A 24527-nucleotide genomic window follows, 5' to 3' on the forward strand; every position below is an offset into this window, starting at 1 on the left:
CAGTCAAACAATATATCAATCAAATACAGACATCTTGATTGACTGAACACATTTTCCGGGTATAATGGTTATAATCTATGTTTGCCTACAAAATATAATTTTGTCTTATAAACTAACCACGTGTTTAAGTGTATGTCTTTGAATTATGTGTAATTGGACAACCAGTATTAATATTTACCAATTAAGCAGTTGCACTCTGTGCCTTTAGAAATTGTAAAAGATATTGAGTTTCAGTATGCTCCGAGCGACTAGATTCTGTCTGCTTCAAAAAGAGAACCTAACAATTACATCAAATTTCATAGTGACTGTGCCAACTCATTTGGACTTAAAGCCATTATGTGATAGACTACACTCGTAAAAATTATCACAACTCAATTTCTTATAGTGACCAGCACAATGGTCTGTTCTAGAGTGGGTGGATGATAATGGAGGATGCTTTGTCAGCCAGATTCAGAGACATGTAATTGCCTCAAGCCCTTACTTAATAAAAAAAAATAGCTCTAGTCACAATAACTCTACAGTATCAATCTGTAGCCTTGGAACCCCGCCTGTTTCTAAAACATGGCAAGTGCACAAACAGACTTAAGAGGGCAGCACGGAGGAGATGATCTAGGATGCGTTTCAACATTCTGTTTCCAAAACACTGTATTGGCCTATAAATGCTAATAATAATAATAACATGAATAATAACAATACATTTTATTTGATGGCGCCTTTCATGGCACTCAAGGTCTACTTACATCAGATAAAAATATATAATGAGCTTATAAACAGCAAGCAGCAACAAGAAAAAAGTGATTAAACAATGATAACAAAACATAAACAATGAAGTAAAAATTGATATTCCATATGATGATTGCATATATAGTGTCGGCACCAACTCAACCTGTTCTGTTTGGAAATTGTCTTATTTTAGCAATAGACTAGTCGCTGGTGACATTTGCTAAGAAGTGAGAATCCTGGAGGGAAGGGACTGCTTTGAAAATAATTTTCAATGCCTTTTTCCATTCTTTTTCCAATCTAAAGCACGCACCAAGTGAAAAAAATAGTTAAATGACAATCAATAGGTAAAGCACATAAATCTTCATTAAATTTGAAATTATATTTAATTTTAATAAAATTTGACATCACAATATACAGTATGTGCCCAGAAAAGGCCTCCAGTTCAAGAAACATGTAGGACCTGTATGTTTCTTGAAGAAAGAGCCGTACAGGCCTGTATGTGTCGTCAATTGAAATAAAGTAACAGAAACAAGACCTTGAAATTGTATCTATTTAGCAGGATACAATCTGTATCCCTCTTGGTTATCATATTAACAAGTACTGGCAACAAATATTTTACGATTATTGTTATCACTAATTTTCAAAATTTACTTTAAAATACAGTTATGATGTACATTGTGTTTGTGGTGGATTACTGAATCAGACAGAGAGTAGGGGGATTTTAAATGTCCTGGTGTGAGTGAAGCTATTATCATACAGCCCCCAGGCTCACTTTCAGGATCTGTTTTGATCTTCAACAAACAAGTCTGAGCTCTTTATATCAGCTTGTCAGCCAAGGATCTATTCAGGCTACTGTTTGACTTTGCCAATTGATTCATCAACTTATTTTCTGATTGGTTTCCTGACAGCTTCCCAGATTCTTTGACTGATAGCTCTACCTCCTGCCTTGAGGTCAACTGTGTGATGTGTCTGCTCAGACAAGAAGGCTGTTTTAAGGGATGTTCTGGGTGCTTAAGGTAACCTTCACACACTCTGGTGGTCAGTCAGTATTTCAGCATGCTGCACGTAGAAGTATAAAATATTGATCAAGGTGCAGTGCTGAAAATGGGGAAACGGACTTTATGATTTATAATGCTACTTGATTTGCCAAGTGGAATCATTTTCGTGATCCATTTCCTTTTGTACATTCCTGCTGCTGCTGTGTGGGTCTGTCATTATGCAAGCTGGCGCTCCAAAGGAGGATGTTGCCATCTGCTGCACAAAGGCTGAACGACAGTGCAACGCTGAAAAGCTAATGTGTGTACTGAATAAAGCATTAAGGCTACGGCAAAAGAATGTACTGATATCTACTATGTTTCGTGCATGTATAGTCAAATGGCACTTTTGCACACTTGCTTATATATGCTTGTGTAATAAAATTGCAAAATATATTCTGATGAAATCTTGCTTCATAACATCCCTGTTGTTGTTGCTAAATCCTTCCCCCAATAACACCACAAAGTTCTGACTATTCCCATTAATATTTATATGTACCAGTTAGATGACACAGTTCATGTTAACAAAGCATGCTGACTGCTTCAGTTATAACTATTACAATAATGCTATTCCTGGACATCTAAAGGATGACCCAGTTCTGTGCAAGAGGACTGTTCTCTTCTAACTTGCACTGAATTAATCACAGCTGACAGATTTGAAATGGCCAGTATTTGGATGTTGGTGTTATTTTATCTGTCTGAATAATAGGCCACAAATTGGACAACTGAATTTAGTCCCTTTCCCCATAAACCACAAAAGCTGTGTTGTTTAACCGATGAAACCTAGACTCCAGCACTTCCATTAAACTGTCTAAAGAATAGCCTGCACACAGTAATGATTCTGGGGTTCACACACTGTAAAGCTGGTAGAGGTCAAGAGTTGTGAGAAGTTACTAGATAAATGATCAAAGCTCCCTAAATTGGACACACTTGGAATTTGTTATACTTAGCTTAGTCCGTGGCTCAGATATATTGCTGCAAGCTTCATAGTGGAGAGCCAAAATGCTTTCAATGTATTCATGTTCAAACACAGGTGGGGCAATATTTGATGGCATTTAAAAAGGCTTCTAGCACATGTTTGTTCACTATGTTAAAATTAAGAATTGAATTTACATTTCATTCAGTGTGCGATGCCCATAATCATTTTCACTCTTTGCTTATTTATTTGTAAATAGCAGTGATAGCAGGAGAAGTGTTGTGACCCTTTACTAATGTATCAATACACAGAGTGACAAAACTCCATTACGAGTAAAAATCCTGCATTTAAAGTTTTACTCCAGTAAAAGTACAAGTAGGCCTACTAAGTACAGAACAAATACTCATTATTGATATGCATTAGATTACTTCAATCTGTTTCTGACAGAAAACAGCTTGCTCCAAGAACCTTTTAGAAATGAGTGTCTTTGAAGAAGACAGAAAAGAGGATCACTGCTTTCCAATCAAGAAAAAAAAGCTCACCTTATTCTAGATACCTACTCCTCATTTCCATAATAAACCCAATGTTTTTAAATTGTAAACCCGATCACCATCAATGGCATGGACATTCCACAAGTTTGTGCTGTTGTTACAGCACCTCCTGGAGGCAAGTGAGAGCAGAATGAAACAGTTGAGCATTTCAGTGTAGGCAGTGAAGGGCACATGCTAGAAGCCTTTATCCAGCTCAAGCAAAACTATATTGAACATACAACACAAAATAAAAGGTGATTGCAATCAGGGCAGAATTGATCATTTCTGTGGCTGATAACAAGTGTTTCACAGGTGAATTTGGGGGAAATCAAACAACTTGCTTATGCAAGGGCTTTTAGTAAAAAAGGCATGGAAACAATCAGAAGAAAATACAGCTGATTCCCTTAATACAGCACATTTTCCTCTCCTTTCTTCTCGCAGCTGTAATGTTTATTACTTATTATGGATCAGGATATTTAAAATTTAACAGAGCACTGACTTGTTTACTCTCACTTGACAGCAATTGACATTTCTTTTGTGAACTCAAACCATCAAATTATTCAGTACATTAGGAATACAGAATGAAGCCTAACCTAACAAATAATGTAAAGCAAGGTCAATATTTAGCAACACACCTGTCACAACTTTCCTGTCTGTAGCCTACAAAACAGTAGGCTATTAATATGGCCTTGTTCTATGTCCTTAGATAATATTATGATTACATCTAGGCTATGCACTTAGCTATGGGACTTTAAAACATGGAAGAACTGATTGAATATTTTGGTTCACATTGTTTCCATTAAACTAAAATATACCAAAACAGCATTTATCCACAGCTGGAAAAGTATTGCACACTGCCAGGTATTGATCTCGCTTTCTAATATCTTTGTAAGATTGTAAAAGAATTTCAAAACCATTGCGTTTTACAAACAAAGATTATTTAGCCTATGGTAGTAGTTGTGAGTATAATATGGTTATTCCCTGCCTTTAAAGGAACAAATTGGTACCGCATCATATATACATAACCCGTTCAAAACAGAAACGCCAAGGGAAAAATACAAAAACCTACACTCGAGAAATATTGAAGGTAATAGGCAGACAGTGTAAGTGTAATTGCTGTCATATTATCACAAATAAAATTGTTTGCATTTGCAATTGCATTTTTAAAGGGGGCTTAATTTACTCTTATCAATGGAGCCTACATTTTTGCCAAATAATTATCAGGTTAATAAGGTGGTAAGTTACTACGTTTTTTAATGGGACTTTAATTGTACTTGAGTTACGATTTGATGTTAAGATCATGAAGATCAAACATCTACAGCTTAACACAAATCCAGGAAAGATGTGGTCTATAATACAATCACAAAAATCATGTCAAAATCTTGTTATTCTTATTTTCTAAAGCTTGGCCCGTGACGTAATGCAATTCAGACCGGGACAGACGTGAGTAATAGATCGCAGAGCAATGTTTTCATCAGTGCTGTAGACCTGCGCTTTCTAGTCACTGTGCCATGGCGCCCGTTATGTCGCTGATTAAGGAGGGGACATCTTAGCACCGTGTTTTAATTTGCCTTAGTAAAAAGTATCTCGTGCGTTTTGCCACTCCTGGCTTGAATTCAATACAATTTATCTCCGAACCCAACCCGCCATGACCGTGGAGCAGAATGTCCTCCAGCAGCATTCTCAGAAGGTAACGTGAAGCTTACAGAAGCTAACTTGGTGGCTAGCTAACGTTAGCCTAAGCTAACTATATAGCTACCTAGTTTTAGTACTCGCAGAGTCGGCGACACATCTTCTTGGTCACTTATGTTAACCTTCAATTGACTTTTAATAAGGTTACGAACCACCTGTTGGCAAGGAACAAATTATAAATCGCAAGTAGATTTGTTTAACATAGGCCTGATGTTATCCTAGCGCAAAGCGTTATCTAATATTGTGCTAGCCGTTAACGTTAGCCGACGTTAGCTAACGGTACCACGTAAAGTAAAGTTAGGGTAAAGCTTGGCGTTGTTTGTGTAACGTTACGTTTGCTAACACGCATTGATACGGACTATTCTTCCATTGGTAACGTTAACATGCTCACCTGTGTCGTCAATTGAAATAAACAGGGCCAAGTGACAGATTTAAAGTTAGTGTTGTTAAATCTTTTATTTTCACTGGAAGCTTGCTGCAGACCCTTCATGATGTAACCATAGTTTACCAACAAGGACGATGTTTACTTCAGAGAAGTAGATGCTCTTTTAAATGTTTTCTGGGTTAACGTTACTCATCGCACATCTGATATCTTTGTTTACAAAGCGTGGCCATCGGCGGAGGTGGAATCACAGCCGAGCCTTGATGCTTGGCGGAGATTGGGAAGCCAGATAGCGAGCCAAGTGTGATGAGGTTTATAACCGAGAAGGCGGAATATTATGTTACACTTTTACGAAAGTGCATTAAAGGGTTGATTCCGTTGCTTTGGCTCCTGGTTGTGGGACCACCGTGTCCAGCATTTCATAGCTTTGGTTAGTTATGTAACCACTCACACGTATGCTAGATGTTTGGTCCGCTTGTCCAACTGAAAATTCATAATAATTTAGCATAAGAGTTATGTGATCACAGCCATGTTTTACCACACTGCATAAAATGCAGTACTTTGGTTCTTCCGTGTAGCTCACTTACCGAAAAAACATAATGGGCTGTTGACAGTCAGAAGTCTGGAGCATAGGCTGAAATAAATACTTAATAGTCCTCTGTTGATGACTCAAACCTAAAAGTAGCACTGTAACACACACCCTATTATGCAGTCTGACCTTTTCAGGGGCTGAAATGAAACCATGATTAACAACAATGACTGCAAAGATGGGCTAAAATTGTCTTGATACATTTTTCAGCAATTTTAGGCCACTATACATGACTTATGATGATGAATTATGAATTAATAGATTTTTTAAAAACAGCTTTTATAGTACCCCGTTTTCTAATACTCAGCATCCAGAGTTGTTCACATCTGGTTTGTTTTGACAGTACATGGGTGTGTGGTGGGATTTAGTTAGTTATTACAGTTGTGGTCCATTAGTGTGTTTCATGAGAGCAGGGTGTGGTGCAGGTTTTCATGTAGTGACTGGTAGGCAGTCAGATGGGGTCATGTTATACTTCTGTCTGTGCAGTTTGTTTTTGTTTGCAGCTCCTTCGCATGCACATACAAAGAAAGCAGCTGTGAGAACCTGATAGTAGATTCACCGGGAATGCCCCCGTCTGTAACCTGCTGGGCATCCTCAAAGTGGTCCCCTGTGCCATGCGGATCATTCTGTGGTGTTATTCACAACTTGCCTCTAAATGGCTGATGATCAGTGTGACAAACGGACATGCCAGACATCTCACATGGAGATGAGAAGTACATGTGTGGGTGGGGGGGTCTAACTGCTCATGTGGTTGAATTGGCCCAAATCTATCACAGGTGTAACTTCCCTCACACTTCACTAACCCTGCCATCCTTCCTGCCAACAACCCCGCATCAATCATTCTCTGACAGTGACCAAAACACACCGTCATCATCATGTTTACTTGTCTCCTGTGGTTGAAACGTGGTACTGTAAAGCTTTTATAAGTGCATGAATGTTCATGAACCATGCAAACAGAGCCAGATGTCACAAAAATATTGCCCTGCTGTAATTGGAGCCTTTGGCGAAAGCTGTGTTTTCTTCAGTGTTAATGTGTTGTTACAAATGTTGATAAAATATCTTTGAACAGCTGATGGAAGAGTGTCAGTGAGGCCCTACCAGCCTTTTGCTCTGACCTAACATGCTACAGTAGGCTCCTGTATCCTTGTCTAGTAAACCGTGAGCATGGTCACAGACAAATTGGGTTTAGTGCATTATTTATTTGCTGTAACTCTAACAAAGGCGTGAACTTTCTTTTGACTTTCTCCGGTGACTCTGTGAGAACATTTGCCCCTGGGGTTAAATAAAGCACTTTTGCTTTTGAGAGCTCACAGAAAACCATGCAGTTGATAGCAGGACTGGGCTGGAAGAATTGAGTACAGTAGGACAGACGCTTTTCTGATGTTATTGGCTGACCTGTCAGTGCTCAGGTGCAAATCATAGTTCTTCTAATAGGCCTAGTTTGTTGTGATGACAATATATATTCTTCAATAAGTTCACACATAGTAGTCCCTCTGTGCTAGCATTTCGCATTATTAATGGAAAATCCTTTTGATTGGCGTGTGCCACAGTTGAATTGTAATGAGGTAATCAGAGGTGTATGTACATATACGTACACACATATAGCAGAGACACTAAGCGGTGTTTCCCCTACGATGGCTTAGGGCTGGACAATAAAACAAAAACAATAGTTATGGTAATATAATTTTTTTTCAACAACAATAGAACAAAATGTTCAATAAATGTTTGATTTTATTCACTTGAATCATTAACGAATTAGGACTTAATTTTTTCATCAAGATGTTTATTTTGTGGAGGAAAAAGGGAAAAAGCTTTTACATAATTTTATTTATTGACAAAGATTTTATCATAATTGTTTTGAATGTTCTACCTCAGATTTGTAAAGTGATGTCCAGTGTTGACCATAAAGAAAAGTTTAAACCACGATTAACCATCAGGTTTCTTCAACTTTTACTCGGGAGCAAAAATCAGCCTTTAAACCTGAAAGAAATAATGATTTGATACTTATTGTGATAATTATCGATATCGAAAGATATGAAACTTTTTATCGTGATAACATTTTTGGCCATATCGTCCAGCCCTAGGATGACTGCTTTGGGGGTAGAGTTCATAGCTAAAACAATTGTCTTTTGCTAGTCACCCATGGCACTTTACGCTGCTTAAATTAGCCTAGCAGCTTGCAGACTTTTCCTCTACTCAGCAACAATTTACAAAATAATTTTTACTACTACTACTAATACTTTTTTTGCCATTGGTTTAAGTCACTGCGTCTCCCGATACAACCCTATGATTGAATTTCAGTGTTACGTAATGTTACAGGTTGTCGCCAACATGAGTTACACTTCACCTGCGTCTCTGCACCTCTGTGTATATGCTGACATATCGTTAAGATAAGTCAGGTTGCGTCACAGGGCCTACTGAACCAAGGGCGTTGCATAGCGAACCAAATGTCTTGTTACCATACAGTTCAGGACAAATACACACCTAGAGGTAGTCTACATTATACTAAATTAATTTTTGATAAAATTAAAATAAGGGATGTACCATGAATTTCAAATTTTTGAATAGTCATTAAATTGTAAAAGTGGGTTTTGTCTTTAGTTTTTATCCTTTGTTTTTACCAGTGCCTGGTAGTGATGTGGTACTACCATAGACTGTATAAAAAACAATCTGGTTATGTGTCACTCAGCTGTTGCCACACTCTGAAGCAAGGATTATACTTTCCGAGTATGCGAGGATCCACAAGTTTCCGCGTGACAAAAATATATCAAACCGGTGTGAATATTTTTTTCATCGGCCCAACCATACTTGTGCTCTTTTCTGGTCTGCAGGTTTTCTATCTTACAACAAAGTCCCCCTAATTCTATTTTTGCATACCTGAAATTAAAATCTTTTTACTTTTAGTTTGCATGTATGTTATCCCAGATCTGAGGCCATTTTCTAGATTTGTTTACCTTTTTATCATTCATTGTACAGATTCATTCACTGCACTGTAAGAGCACAGCACAAAACACATGTTTGATGAAAACTAATTTAGTTAGTTGTTTGGTGCTGCTGCTGCTTTATGGCATGTCATGCTCCCAAGCATGACTGGGTTTACAGTGCCCTTTGTGTAGTAGCTGTAGCAACTCCATTAAAAGTGTTTAAAAATGTCAGGGGCGTAGATGCTGTACACCGTTTCCATGGATGTGTTTTGTGTAATCAATCTTGGTGTGAAAACAACCTACATTAGTTCTAAACCACAGACGCTCTTATTTCTTGTCTGCTGCACCTGTGAAAGCAGTAGAAGTGTGTGTTCCTCTCACTTAAGACTTAAGACTTGCCTTGGACGCTGACACTAAGTGCACTCCCCACATTATTTATAGTGCTTTTATTCATGCAGTGCATTGCAGAGTAAGTGTGTGTGGTAAGGTAATGCAGTCCAGCTGGGGTAGGCATCAGTAGGTCATCAGACTTAGTTGAACTCATTAGTAGGGATGCGAACGGTCAGATCTGAATAGATACTGTTCCTGTTAGATATTCTATCAGTTCTTGAAGTTCATATTAGATATGTTCAAATTATAATGCATAACATTATGATTTGACATTAGCATTGTTTTGTGATTAATGGTTACTTTAATACTGTTGATACTGATGCTTAATACAGATCAGAGTTTCCCAGTCTATTCGAAGGATAAAGCTCCAGGTCGACATTATATTTTATTTTTTTACTGTTCAGCTTTTACCTCTGGACAGTGTTGAGCTAGATGCAGTCAGATGTTGGTTCTATGGAATGTGACTTTGTCATGACTATGGACATTAATGGTTAATCAGTAGGGTTGAGCGATGTCTACAATGAAACATCGGGATGGACGATGTCATGGGGCAGCAGTCATCTTATGTGCATGTGTTCTCGCACAGACTTCACTCGGTAAAGAAAAAATTGGTAGACTATTAAGTTACGTTACAAGTCGCGGTGGATATTTTACGGACCAGGTAAAGCAGCTTTGAACACACCGGGTGCAGATGTTGGTTTCAGTTGTTTGATAGGCTGCGTCATTAACAAGGCGACGTGCGGCTCACCTGCTGCCGCGGTAACGGATCGTGTGTGGAAATATAAGGAAAAAAGACGAGTTCTCAGTCTTTTAAGCGACTTTATAAAACATACTGCTGATGGAGAAAATGGAGCAGACGGGGGAGAGAGAGGCGGGGCAAGCCGCTGTGTTTACCTGAGGTGTAGGTGTGTGTGTGTGTGTCAGAGTGTGGGGAGAAGAGAATTCCAAGGCAGGTGCTAAGCATACTAAAAACAATGATAAGAATGTTCGTGGTCATTAAAACCTGATTTCAAAGGGTGGTATTATGTGAAGATTTGAGATATTGTTGGGGGGTGGGGGTGGGGGGGTTACAATCACGATGCCAGCTCAACCTTGTGATGTCTGTCAGCCATCGACGATGGCATCGTCTATCGGCCCAACCCTTTTAATTAGAGTTTAGTTAGACACTGTAAAGCATTGTCAACCAGCAGTGTTGGTGCAACATTATTTGTGCATCCCCTCTACATTGGTTCCAAACTTATAGCTGTTCAGAGAATGGTCAACTGAACTGTGTTACCGTGAGTAACCATGACCAAACCCTATGATGCAATCACTCTGCAAATTCTAGTTTTTTTAATAATCAACATTATTTGATAATAATAATTTATCCTTACAATAATGAAACAATAAACACAATATTGAACATTCCCTTGTAACCTTAGCTAGACATACTTCAACTGTCATTGAAGTGTGTAATAGCCTTATGAGTAAGTTTATTATTGACTTAGTTAAAATGTTTGGCTTTCTTCACCCTTGCAGTTATGTTGTATGTTGTTTTTTTTAGAACCTGAACCTGGTTTAAGCCACTTTCTACTTCTCTGTAATCAGGCTCTGCTCTGAACTGACTTGTATCATCCTCTATTCTTTTCCCTTCAACAGCACCAGCAGACGCTACTAAACCAGTTGAGGGAGGTCACAGGCACCACAGACGTTCAGTTGCTTCAGCAGGCACTGCAGGTACATAATGAAACATGTGCATTGCAGACCTTGCGTATATGTGTCTCTGTGTGTAGTAGAGACCGGCCGATATGTTTTTTTTTTTAAAGACCGATACAGGTTTTGATATTTAAGGATTTTAAAATCCGATATTCTGGGACATCAGACGAAATTCTTTTTTCCCCTTCCTGTCAGAAATACTTAACATAAACAAAGATTATCCCCAACATTTGATATGTATAGTTATGTGACTTCACCAAGATAACATGACATAATGGAGTTTAAAACGTTTTTATTGTTAGAAATAGTACTTTGAACTAGGGCTGGTATATTCAAAAATGTTTTCACAATAAAACATTTCATATCATTTGATATGGATAAATTAACAATTAACAAATTTTATTTCTTTCAAGTTTAAAAGTAGTTTTTCCTCCTGAGTGAAAGATAGAAACTATTGAAGTAGAACATTCAAAATAATTATGATAAAATCTTTTTTCAACAAATATACATGAATAAAATAAAAACATTTTTAGTCCCTTTTCCTCAACAAACTAAATATCTTAATAGAAAAAGTGCTAATTTGTTCGTTATTCATATTTATTAAATCAAACATTTACTAAACATCTGTTATATTATATTGATATAGCAGATTGATAATTATCATTATTGTTTTATTGCCCAGCCCTACTTTGAACAAAAGTACGGGTAATTATGTGAGCTGATAGCTCTGTTTTGTGGTGGATTTGTGGTGTTCCAAACATGCCCTCCGACAAACTATGCAGCGACAACACATAACATAATTGAAGGACCTGTCTTCCCTCTCTTTGTTTCTTTTTAATTATTATTTATCTGCTGTTATTAACACAGCTACCAATTTATCTGCAATTACCTTATATCGGCCTATAATAAGGCACGCCGATCTATCTGTTGGACTCCAGTGTGTATGTCCGCTAATTATTGTCCTGTGTTCATAGCCAACTGACTTACGCCTTAACAAACACATTGTTGCTGCAGGTGAGCAATGGAGACCTGGGCGAGGCTGTGGCGTTCCTGACAGAGAAGAACGCCAAGGTTCCACAGCAAGATGAGACAACCTACTATCAGACGTCCCAGGTGGCCAGCGACAGATATATCAGCGTGGGCAGCCAGGCAGACACAAGTGAGCAGCTTACTTAAACTTTTGGCACGGAAGTTCTGGAGACCTCACAGGGATGATTAAAAGAAAAGGAAACTCATAAATTCAATTTATAGTTTTATAAGAGAAAGTCTCAATCTGTATACCATTTCTGTATTTTAATTTTAAATCATCTGAAAACAATTCTACATGTTTGTGTATATGGATTATTGTATATACTGTGATGTAAGTAAAACATCATACGTGATCAACAGTAGTTCCTTAAAGAAAATGTGAAAAAACTAAAGGGTTTTGAATTCTTCCCTAAATTGTTGCGTATCAACCATAAAGGTAAAATTGGTGTTAATGCAAACCAAATTGCCGTGTGCGTGTGTGTGTGCGTGCGTGTGTGTGTGTGTGTAACACAGATGTGATTGACCTGACGGGAGACGATAAAGATGACCTGCAGAGGGCTATCGCCCTCAGCCTGGAGGAGTCCAATCGGGCATTCAGGGAGACAGGCATCACTGATGAGGAGCAGGCTATCAGCAGGTGGGCTCAACAGTATTACTGACAAATATGCCAAGAAATTCTGGACTCCACATCCGACTAAACCGTTACAAAGCAGTTTGCACCATGCCCTTGTTGAATATCCGCATGTAGCAACTACACTGTCTCCATTTTAGTGCAGGCGGTGATGAAAATATATCTTTCATGCTTCTGTGGTTTGCAATGCTGGATTGTTCATATGTAGTGAAAAAGAAACAGAAGCCCCCTAATAACCAGGGATGTCGTGAGCTCATCTGAGCATATTTTAATAGAGAGGTATCGACTAAAATAAAGCCAATGAAAATCCTTTCTTTACCGAACTCTGTGTTTCCCCTAGGATTTTTTTCAGTGGGGGTGGTCGACCCCCTGAAACTACTAGTGTCACAGAACGGGCGTGTTACAGATACGTTGAGTCGCCATTGATGCAACTTAGTAATATTTGCCTGTTTAGGTACGGCACCTTCCCCGTTCCTCTTTGTCATTTTTATCGCTAAAGCTACTACCTCCTGATGGAGTTGCTATAGTTCTACTACATTCAGATATTGAGTGATGAGAGCATGAATCGGACCCCGATTTTTTTGCCAGATTCCTTGTTTCTGTTGAAAATCTTCTGAATTCTGTGTTTTACAGTTGAAGCACTTTTTGCCATCAGAAAGAGTGTAGTCATGTGGTGGGGAATAAAATTTCAACAATTCAATAAGAAAATATTACAAATTGAATCAATATAAATGAATTTGATGTATTATGAAAAACTATTATCTTCAAATGCATGTGCAATTATTTCTGGGGAATAAATGTAGGCTGCTGCAACAGTATAATGTTCAAACAGTTATACTATTTAAATTCACAGCTATACATGGATTGTGAATTGTCCCCTATCAAACAGGTTATGACTTGACAGCCTCTATATGCTGCTGAACACAGGAAATAAGTGGGCCTGACAGAGGCTACTCTCACGTGGGCAGCGGGCATCCTTGTTTACAATCCTTGACCAAACGTATGGTTTGAATTTTAAATTACCCGACTCTGCCCACACAGCCACGGAATCTTCAGTGAGCTTTCGTCTTTCATCTGCCAACGTGATTTTGTTTCTCTGAGTTCGATGAAGTCAGCTCTTGCTAGCACGCCGTCTTCAATTTGACAGCGTGTGTCAGTGTAGAGGTGCCGTTAAGAAACACAGACAGAGAGGGCAGAAGCAGCTCTGATAAACACCAGAACAATGTTAGGCGACAACGTACAAAAGAATTGAACTGTTGGGGGGACGAGCGAATTCCCTGTGTGTGTGTGTGTGTGTGTGTGTGTGAGAGAGAGAGAAAACAGCTTGAGCTTGCGCCTGTCCGTTCTGTTTTTTTTTTCAGAATATAGCCAAATGATATATAGGCTGTTTTTGTCATTCTTTCAAGGGGACAGGAGGTCGTTTTGGAGGGCGTGCCGCCCACCCCAAAACAATGGTAGGGGAAACACTGCCAGTGTTGCAGCGCTGCTCTCTTTAATGACAGCCGGGTTTTACACTGCAAGCAATTCTCTCCGTATGAGGGAGTGTGTGAAAGGGAAAAATTAATTGGTAGCAACACTGAGTCTGTTCTGATGGCCAGCAAATTACACAGACGCTAAGCAATCGGTTATCTGTCTGCTCTCTTATTAGCAAAGAGCCGTGTACAAAACATTCAGGCAGCAGCTTCTCATTTTTAGGCGGCGCTGACTGACGCTTTTACCCGATGAAATGACAAAGGTGTCAGATCATATCAGCGGTTACTAGAGAGTGTTCTATAGTTCCCACAACTCCCAACAGAGTGAAACGTCTCTAGCAGATCGTGTCACATCAGTTTCAGGAGTCTCAAACAAATTATCATATCAATAATTTTAGCTTATCAACTTTTGTACAATAGTGCACTTTTTTATCAGGAACATGTAAGGTGTCAAATTTAGTAGCCACAGCTCTTAATTCATTGTGTCAGAAACACATTTGATTAACATTGGTATGTGATTGAAATATGACAGGATCCCTGATCAGGATTGGGGCCAAAAAAACGTGATTGTAACATCCCTAATGTATTAAATGTAACAAGGTCAGATCAGATCACACACGATTGCCACATAATAGTTACATGCAGTAAAAATAGATCTAATAATTTCTGTCAAACAGATAAGTAATGCTGCAGTTTTGAAATTAGGTCTTCAATATTTTGGACATTCCCAGACGAGGTGTGAGGTTTAATGTTATTTGAACAAGGGCGTGTTTCAGAGGAATAATGGGGAAATGAAAATTTGAATGAAAAAGTCCCCACTTTAACCTCTTGTCATGTTTTCCCTTCATCACTGTCCAAAGTATTGCTAATGGTCACCTACCTTGTTGTACATGTGATTAATTAGGGAGAATAAAAGCCCTATTAACATTAAATTTTAAACTACAACTGTTAATATCAAGTACAATATGACCTGACTGAAGCACAGTTTATGCAGTTTAATTAAGCCCCATTCTGAGTGAACTGATATGGACCGTTGAGATAAGCCCCTCTAATGGCCTTTATACAGAGCCTTTTGAACTTTTGAATTTCAATAAAAGGATGCAACTTCAATCAGGTGGCGAGCATTGCGACTCGGCTCTGTGTTGAGATGAAAGGAGTTTGAAAATAGCACTTCATATTTTAGAAGGTACAGTGCGGGCTAAACTGTAACAGTGGAGCTGGTGAGTGACCGAGCATCCAGGAAAACTAATCTGCACTCGCTACTGTGTAATAAACCAAAAGATGTCTTTTAAGAAGTTTAATTGAACATACAGTGTCTTGCAAAAGTATTCATACCCCTTGAACTTTTCCACATTTTTTTTCACGTTACAACCATAAATGTTTTACAAATAAAAATCTGAAAAGTGTGGCGTGCAAAAGTATTCAGCCCCCGAGTCAATACTTTGTAAAACCACCTTTCACTGCAATTACAGCTGCAAGTGTATTGGGGTATGTCTCTGCCAGCTTTGCAAATTAGCTCAAGCTCAGTCTGATTGAATTGGGAGCGTCTGTGAACAGCAATTTTCAAGTCTTGCCACAGATTCTCAATGGATTTAGGTCTGGACTTTGACTGGGCCATTCTAACACATGAATATGCTTTGATCTAAACCCATTTCATCGAAGCTCTGGCTGTATGTTTAGGGTCATTGTCCTGCTGGATGTTGAACCCTCGCCCCAGTCTCAAGTCTTTTGCAGGCTAACAGGTTTTCTTCCAAGATTGCCCTGTATTTAGCTCCATCCATCTTCCCATCAACTCTGACCAGCTTCCCTGTACCTGCTGAAGAAAAGCATCCCCACAGCATGATGCTAGCAACCCCATGTTTCATGGTGCGGATGGTGTGCAGTGGTAGTTTTCCGCCACACATAGTGTCTTGCGTTTAGGCCAAAAACATAAAATTTTGGTCTCATCTGACCAGACCACCTTCTTCCACATGTTTGCTGTGTTCCCCACACGGCTTTTGGTAAACCACAGACAGGACTCCTTACGGCTTTCTTCTTGCCACTCTTCCATAAAGGCCAGATTTGTGGAGTGTGCAGCTAATAGTTGTCCTGTGGACAGATTTTCCCACCTGAGCTGTGGATCTCTACAGCTCCTACAGAGTGACCATTAGCCTCTTGGCTGCTTCTCTGATCAATTCTCTTTATCCCTGACCTGTCTGGTGTGTTCCGTGGTCTTCATTGTGCTTTTTGTTCACTAATCTTTAACAAGCCTCTGAGGCCATCACGGAACAGCTGTATTTATACTGAGATTAGATTACACACAGATGGACTCTATTTACTAATTGGGTGCACACCACACTTTTTAGATTTTTATTTGTGAAATTATTTTAAAACCATTTATAATTTTCCTTCCACTTCACAATTATGCGCCACTTTGTGTTGGTCTATGACATGAAATCCCAATAAAATACATTTGCGTCTGTCATAAAAAATGTGGAAAAGTTCAAGGCGTATGAATACTTCTGCAAGCCACTGTAAACCAGGTGATCCCTCTACTCTAGTGGGTTCAACTGGACCTTTCAGAGGTAATGGAGAGAGAGGTCTGGCAATGCTGAGGTCATCTGGTTGGGAGAAAATGTTTATTGTTTTTAATTGAATTTGTTTGTGTTTTGCCTGTTTGTTGCTGCTCGTTAGAGTTTTGGAGGCCAGCATAGCGGAGAACAAGGCAAGTCTGAAGCGTACCCACACAGAAGTATGGAGTGATTCACCCAACCCGCATGACAGGAAGAGGATAGACAACTCCCCTGTGGGGCTGAAAAATGTTGGCAATACCTGCTGGTTCAGTGCTGTCATACAGGTGGGCACACACACACTGAAGGTCCAAGACCATGAAAGGCAGCGTTTGAAATTTCAGAAAATGACACAAATGAAATAAACCCTCTTCTTAAGAGTTTTCCTATAGACCTTTTTCAGATTGTGTCAATTTAGCTTTTTGCAATTTCTTCTATTACTTTGATCTTACACCTACTGTTTATATACTTGGACATTTCAGTTCATTTTTAATTTCAGTTTAATTGTAGCCCAATTTTAGACTTAGTTTCTTGTATGTTGGTGGAGTCAGTGGTAGAATGTGACCTGAGGTGAAATATGCCAGATCAACACTGGATACACCATCACATGGTGCCTGGCTCCTGTGTGTAATGTAACCCCCACCCATGAGAAGAAGGCCCTACTTGAACCTGACCCCGCTGCACTTGGTACAAGAACATGAGTAAACAACTTTCTCTTTTCCTGACAAGATATCCAAATCTTAACAACAGTTATGTTCACTTTCTCTCACAAAACAGAAATGAAACATCATGATGTCAAAGCAGTGAGCGGAAGTAGATCTTGTTATTGTTGCCACTAGTGGGAAAAGTTTTTGTTACAGTCAACATAATGACATCTAAGCAAGTGAATGTGAGTTTGCCTCTTATGTAACATGCACGTGTGTGAGTTTTTGCTAATTTCCTTACTTTCCTACATCACCTCAGGTTGTTTCTTGTACTTGTATCACATGATGCAGCAAGCACTGTCCAGGTTTTCATCATATTTGTGGATAATTTAGCTGTCATTTCTGCCATGTCTGTTGAGTTCCGCTGCTCATTATGCAAGAAAACCTAAAAAAGCCACCAGCAAACACCTGCCATCACCCAATATTGTGCTGTATTCATATCGGGAGCCTGTTGCTCAAGCCGACTGTCTGTGGGTATAGAGAAAATGCAGAAGTACTATCTGGAGTTCAAACAACAGCCCCAGAGCCGGCAAAAGTCTGCCACATGAAGCGTTGAGTGGGCAGCTGTGGGTGCAGGCAACATGGAGGGAAGTTGAACATTTGCATAAACTACCCACATTATAATGATAAACAGTTGGTTAAAATTCTGCAACATTTCTGTTTAACACAACACTAGATTTTTCAATGCAGTTAATCATGGTTGCTCTGATATGAAAGGATGTATATGGGCTGAGGCTGTCTATCACTGGATGTTACTAACATGTCTTATATCCCTCTTTAACCTCAAGTCTCTGTTCAACCTGCTGGAGTTCCAGAGGCTGGTGCTCAACTACTCACCGCCAGCCAGAGTCCACGACCTGCCTCGCAACCAGAAAGTAAGACCCCCACCTTTCTTCCCAGGCTCTTGACTGGAGGAAATTAAGTAGCAAAAATCAGAGTGTCAAGAGTGCGATATCTTCAGTCTGCGATGCGTGTGCAAACTCACATCAGCTCCGTTTATCTCATAGCCTCCCTTCTGTAGCCTATCACAGCTAGCAGTGCCTTAGCTCAGAGGGTTTGACCCTCTTGGAGCCGTGCGCACCATTCAGCAGCTGTGTGATCTTGCCCTAACATCACAGCAGCTTAGCTTTGTGCCCCTGATAGTTCACGTAGCTCACTGTTCGCAAGCTACAAGAAGTGCCAGCTATTGTCAAACGTTTGATGAAACCTCTGTGTTTCTCCACCAGGACAGAAATGAACATGAAGAGAGAATGTGTACTCATTGATCCAGAAGATTTTAAAATCTGAGATACTCAAATTTGTCTAGCCACAGTAACCACTGAATTGGCAGGATAGTTCTCAGCATGTTTTGTTTGTCCATATTTCCCCTACAGAGTTCTCACCATAGGGTTAGCGGCCTGTCACTAATCTGGTCTAAGCCTCTGCTATGGCAGCATGGTCTCTTCATATCAGTTCCTTCTGTTCTGATCACTGACCTTTTTCTGAAGCAGTACGAGACTGCTAGAGCTCAGAATTTACATCAGCATCCCAGTGTGTTATTATGCACTACTAAGTCACCTCTGTATCACAATGTTATAATGTCAAGATGGGTACATTGTACAACTTTGTTGTTAAAGTGTTCCACGTTTCAGTCTGTGGTTGGGCTGGGGCGATTCGTCGGCGCAATCAATTACGTAAATACGTCGACTCGCATTAAGTGTGTGTTAGTGGGATTCCCCCGGAAAGCTGCAGCTACAAGACCTTGCCTTCGACCGTCTAAAGTTTGGGAGTATTTTAGACAGAAAATCAACAATGTGCTGCTCTGTGAATTGGAAACAGCTTTACTGTGCACAACTGCTCTCCACAAATACGTAAAGCAGCATGAACACGTGAAGCAAAAGTATCCCGGAGCACTGACGGCAGCACCACAAATCGTGTTTACTTTCTGTCTCCACACAAGTACTGCACATTATTAGCACGAGGACACGTAGTCCGTTAAAATGTATATGTTAAAAGTATTTCTTCATCGCCGCCTTGTTAAAAGTAATTTCTGCCCCTCTGCTGTCATGGTAACGTAATGCTCAGCCATTTTATATTTTCTGTTTATTTAACGGCCGCGTATGAGCGAGAAGCTGAATCTAACATTACAGACAATCACAATCTGTGACTGTAGTTTGTAATTGTTTCAGTTGTTTTCTTTGCCCCACACTGATGCAGAAATACGTTTGATTATCATACTGCATTACTCAATACTGAAATAAATCCATGTGAGAAACAACAAAGTTTTAAGTAAAGGGGCCTAATTAGTTTCTGTGACGTGGAAACTGGATTTATTTTAAGCTGCCATTGTCATTATTCTAATGTGCTTCATCAGGATGAATAAAATATTGATTTATTGATTAGACATGTTTTTGATGACTTATTTTGGATAAATTGGTTTGTTAATCGAGTGTGAGTGGATAAATTGGTGTGTTAATAATCGGGAAGTACAGCACCAAGTCTTTGGCCTTTACCGTAATACTCAAATGACTCTTAAGGAAATTTAAATGCCCAGCCCTAATTGAAGCCCGTTTGGATTAAACATTAAAAGTACAAAATGCTCAAGTTCACATCAAAGGGAAAACGAAATGAAGCCCTCAGCTGTGTGGGAGCACTTTCAACTGAGTGATGACTGCAGTAGTGTGGAAGTTATGGCGTTTATTCATTTTATAATTGCTTAATTTCATTACAGATCAAAACAGTCAAGTTTTAATTAATCAGTATCAAACTGTTGGCTGGAAACAAACAGCAACACAATGAACGCATTTAAATAAGCTTAATTATATTAGGCCGATTGTAGAAGAAGAGTATTTTGTCGCTATAATTAAAATTTAAAAGTGTGAATTTTGCATAATAACGTGTTAGATTTAGTTCCGCTAACGGAAACACCGCTCATCCTGTGCGCTCTCTCCGCCTGGACCCCCGCCCGGCTAAACTATTCCTGGATTCGGCTCTAGACCTGCTCGGATCAGACTCTCTCACTCTGGACTCTTCGATTAATTGCTCTGAATTACTGTCGAAGCTCAAAAAATGACATTCGGGCCAGCCCTAGTAAATAAATTCCATTAAAAAGGCCAACACCAACCATGTGTTACTGCGTCTTTCAAATCTTTGCAACTTCCTCAGCCCACAGTTGTTCTTGCTAAAGATGTAAATCTGTAAGAATGGGTCACAAAAATATACTTTTTAAAAATGACATATTTAAAAGAAGGCTAAAACAACACACAACAGCATCAATAGTAAATGCATCTGTTGGGGAATATTTCAGTTTCTCCCTGAACACTGAAGTTTGATTCACTAAATAGTCGATTGTGTTACTCTGACCAGGAGCACAGGAACTTGCCCTTCATGCAGGAGCTGAGGAACCTCTTTTCCCTGATGGTGGGGTCCAAGAGGAAATACGTGGATCCGTCACGAGCTGTGGAAATCCTGAAAGACGCCTTTAAGTCCAGTGAGTCGCAGCAGGTAAGCCTCTTTCACCCATAACCTGCTCGGCAAAATAACATTCACTTAGTACATGCAGTGTTCAATGAAGAGAACGGCATTATTTCTAGCAGGTGAGAGATTATCTTCTCGCTACTGCATTAGTGTCTCCTACTGATGAAATCAAAGAGACCGCAAACATATTACCCCAGATAGAGTTCCATGATGTTCAGTGGAAAACACATGACTTCATATAGCAGTTTAGACTAGCTAGATGCTGAGATGCTCATCATATTAAATTTAGTGTCTTAAGTAGAGGTGGGAATCACAGGGTACCTCATGATAAAATACACGAGACGTGGCTCACGATAATGATAAGATCACAATACAGCAATTCTGCAGTAATTGATATATTGCTAGACAATCCTAAGATGATACATCGCGATATCTGTTGATATATGCGAACTATGCCTTTTTTTTACTGCAAATTCCAACAGTTAGAAAACGGCATAATTCCACAGCACACATCTATAAATTAAAATTATAGAACTACAGAGCAACTATGAAAAATTATTATAAAAACATTTCTTTACAAAAGGCTCGTAAAAATGTAAATGTTTTTTTGCTGAAAATACAAATTGCTGTGTACCAGCTAAGTCTGATGTGTACATCACATTATATTGATAACTGTTAAGTGACTCAGTGTGCTGCTCTTTCTCCACCTACTGATAGCTGTATTTTTAGGCGACTCGGAATTTTGGGTTTGAGTTTTCACCCTTTGAGGTTGCTGTAGCTAGTCTGCGTAGAGTGCTGAAGCAGCACAGGAGCCAGTGAAGCCAGTGAAGATAGCAGCTCTTCTTTGTTTCACACAGAGCTCAGTATTTGCTCAGTATGTTATTGGGGTGGGAATCAATTCAGTTCGATAACGATTCAGAGGGCTGTGATGCAATTTATAAAATGATTATCCTTTAATAATTACTAAGCATTAATTTTGCGCATTGAAATCCAAAAGAAACATCTCCTAAGTAGCTTATAAGGACTAGTTTGCATCCCCTAATTTACTTCATTAACCTCAGCTCCATGGTCCCTCATTTCTTCAACAACCAGTTTTCAGACTCCTCTGAAAACTGAAATATAACTCAGGATGTACAGTATGTGTACAGAACAGAGCTGTACACCAGTTTAGTCTAAGCTTCTTCCTGATAATCTCAACCCTTGACAAGTAGATAAGCTAGTACTAATGACATACAGTGGAGCTAATTAATATTGCTTCGATACTAATTTAGCTAACGTTACATAACAACCAAAAAATGTGCTGTACAGGGAGATGTTAGCTAGCACTAACCGCCTTCACTTTTCCAGCAGTTGGGGAAACTACAGACTTTTCTTAATGGACGCACTGCGACCTTCATTGCACGGACAAAAACTGACTGCTAATTGCGATGCTAATGTCCGTTAGCATGTTAATGGAGATTCCTATTATATGTTAGCATTGAGCTAACCATCAAAGTGCTTTTTTTTATTTATTTATTTATTTATTTATTTAATTTCATGAATCGATATGATGGGCTGGAATATTGATACAGTGTCATGGAAAAATGTATAACAATAATTTGCTGTATCGATTTTTTGGCACACTCCTAGTCGTAAGAGATCATAACAATTATTAATCACTTACTAATGAATTGGTCTTCATGCAATTAAGTAGTTTCTGAACTCAAACAATACATTTTAAATGTTTCAGCATAGCTTTTGGCCTCATAGTAAGCACCACTTGCTCGGAGGTGGAGGGTATGCCCTTTCTCCCATTAGTGTATATATATCCCTCCTTGTGCAGATGAGGGGTTCCTGTCAGTATGATTAACTTTTATATGATTAAATTGTTTTTTTTAGTGGTTTCCTATGGCTTTTTCATTTCATTTTATTTTGTAGAGAGGTTTCTAACAATTGTTTTAATAAGTTGCATTTAAATTGTTTATTATACTTCCTGAGACCTTTTTAAAAAATTGTATTACTACATGGATGTTTCAGTCAATTTGCCTACTGTCACACTTCAGAAATGTTCATAATTCCTGTAGAAACACCTTTGTGTTTGTGTTGATGTCATTAAAAAAATAAACACTTCTTTACTGTTTGTACATACAGGAAATATTTAATCTTGTTTATCCCCTTTTTGTGCCTAGTCCATTCAGCCTCAGGCTGGACTGCTCAGTTTCATTGTCATTTTGCTGACTCAGCTCTACTGAATCCGAGACACTTAACCTCTCTTATCTATAACTTTTAATCCTCAAACCAACATCATCCCCTCTGAGCTGAAAAATATTGACCAGTAATTAGCTGATATGTGCATATATCCAATAATGTGACGTACACATGTCAAATGTACAGAGTGTTCTGTTCTTCTCCTTACATAAGCATTCGCACTAAGCCAGTGTCTCCGCAGAGGTTAGCTGAGGTCAGCCTTATGGCCTCTGTACTCATCAGTCATGTCACTGCTATGCCTATTTGCCAGGTTAGATAGGCATTGACCTGTATTACTGGCCGGCATTGATGTCTGTGAGAGAGTGGCCTCATGGCATGCAGGTTCCCTTTGAAGTTCAACGATCTGTGAACTCTTAGGACCAGTCATCTCATATCCAAAGCTCAGCGTCTATCAGCAGATGACAGACAAGGGATTGATTTGACTGATTGGACTTTCTTGCTTGTAGGTACAGTTGAGTCCTGTAGTTTAACTCTGTGACCTCCATGTCCCAAAGACAATCGTGTAATTTGTCATTTTGTACGTATCCATGTGCTTTTCCTCAACAGCAGGATGTGAGCGAGTTCACCCACAAGCTGCTGGACTGGCTGGAGGACGCCTTCCAGATGAAGGCTGAAGAAGACAGGTGACACAGCTCTTTATGTCCAGAGGTCACTGTTGAAAGAATGGGCATACAGTAGACAAATGCTTGTTGGTGTTGTTACACAGCACATTTTAAAGCAGAGTCAAATGGACTTTGTTTACATGGAACTGAATCAGAGATGTCTCCTGTGAACAACTTTGGCGTGTGTTGAACACCACCTTTTTCTTTGCTTTCAGGGAGGGCGAGAAGCCAAAGAACCCCATGGTGGAGCTTTTCTACGGTCGCTTCCTTGCTGTGGGTGTCCTGGAAGGTGAGATTAGGCATTAAATTAAAACCAATCAAAAGAAATAGTGAGGGGGTAGCCAGAGAATCACAGAGAGATAAAGCATTAGCATGGTCTGTTTGCAGCAGTCAGAAAACAAGTCCTTGCCCCTAGTGATGAAAGGTGACCTTGTCTTAATGAGATGTGGTCAATGTAAAAAAGGAGAGCGGTTGCATTGATCGCGGAAGACCTTGATGGCTGATTGACATTGTGCTTATTATGCATGACAATACTGGCCCAGAGCCACCAAAGGCTGGGCTAGTGGACTGTGCTGCTCATAAAATGACCTTAATGCCTCATCTGCATGTCCGCTAGCAACTCCTGTGTTTTTTTTCTGGGCTTCTCATCGGTAGTTGATGCAGGGAGCTCTGTGCAGCTGTTTAATGATGAGTGAGTGACTGCTGAACAAGTGGAAATCAGCTTAGATGCAAATGAGTGTGAAATGGCCCGTTATTGCTTTTTCTTTCACGGCCTTTGCCTTTCCAATTCTTCTATCAAGCCCGGCACACCTTTAACCTCTGTATGTGCCATGATGTATACAAATCTCTCTCTCTTTCTTTCTTTCTCTCTCTCTCTCTTTCTCTCTCTCTCTCTCTCTTTCTCTTTCTTTCTCTCTCTCTCTTTCTCTTTCTCTTTCTTTCTCTCTTTCTTTCTCTCTCTC

The 24527-nt window shown here is 39.4% G+C and overlaps 1 protein-coding gene across 1 annotated transcript in view; it reads left to right on the forward strand.

Annotated features, from left to right (window-relative positions):
* Window positions 1-4678: 4678 nt before the first annotated feature.
* usp25 (ubiquitin specific peptidase 25) overlaps window positions 4679-24527 on the forward strand; it is a gene marked incomplete in the record, with an annotated part of 38751 nt that continues 18902 nt past the window's right edge. Inside the window, 9 exon segments of the mRNA XM_038707617.1 lie at window positions 4679-4893; window positions 10819-10896; window positions 11890-12034; window positions 12418-12541; window positions 16681-16843; window positions 18049-18135; window positions 20606-20743; window positions 23510-23586; window positions 23781-23854. Of these exon segments, the coding sequence (XP_038563545.1) occupies window positions 4852-4893; window positions 10819-10896; window positions 11890-12034; window positions 12418-12541; window positions 16681-16843; window positions 18049-18135; window positions 20606-20743; window positions 23510-23586; window positions 23781-23854 (928 nt within the window).

This window comes from Micropterus salmoides, unplaced genomic scaffold, assembly GCF_014851395.1.
Source record: "Micropterus salmoides isolate LMB-PRFRI ecotype aquatic unplaced genomic scaffold, ASM1485139v1 Ms_hic_scaffold_9, whole genome shotgun sequence".
NCBI classification, from domain to species: domain Eukaryota; kingdom Metazoa; phylum Chordata; class Actinopteri; order Centrarchiformes; family Centrarchidae; genus Micropterus; species Micropterus salmoides.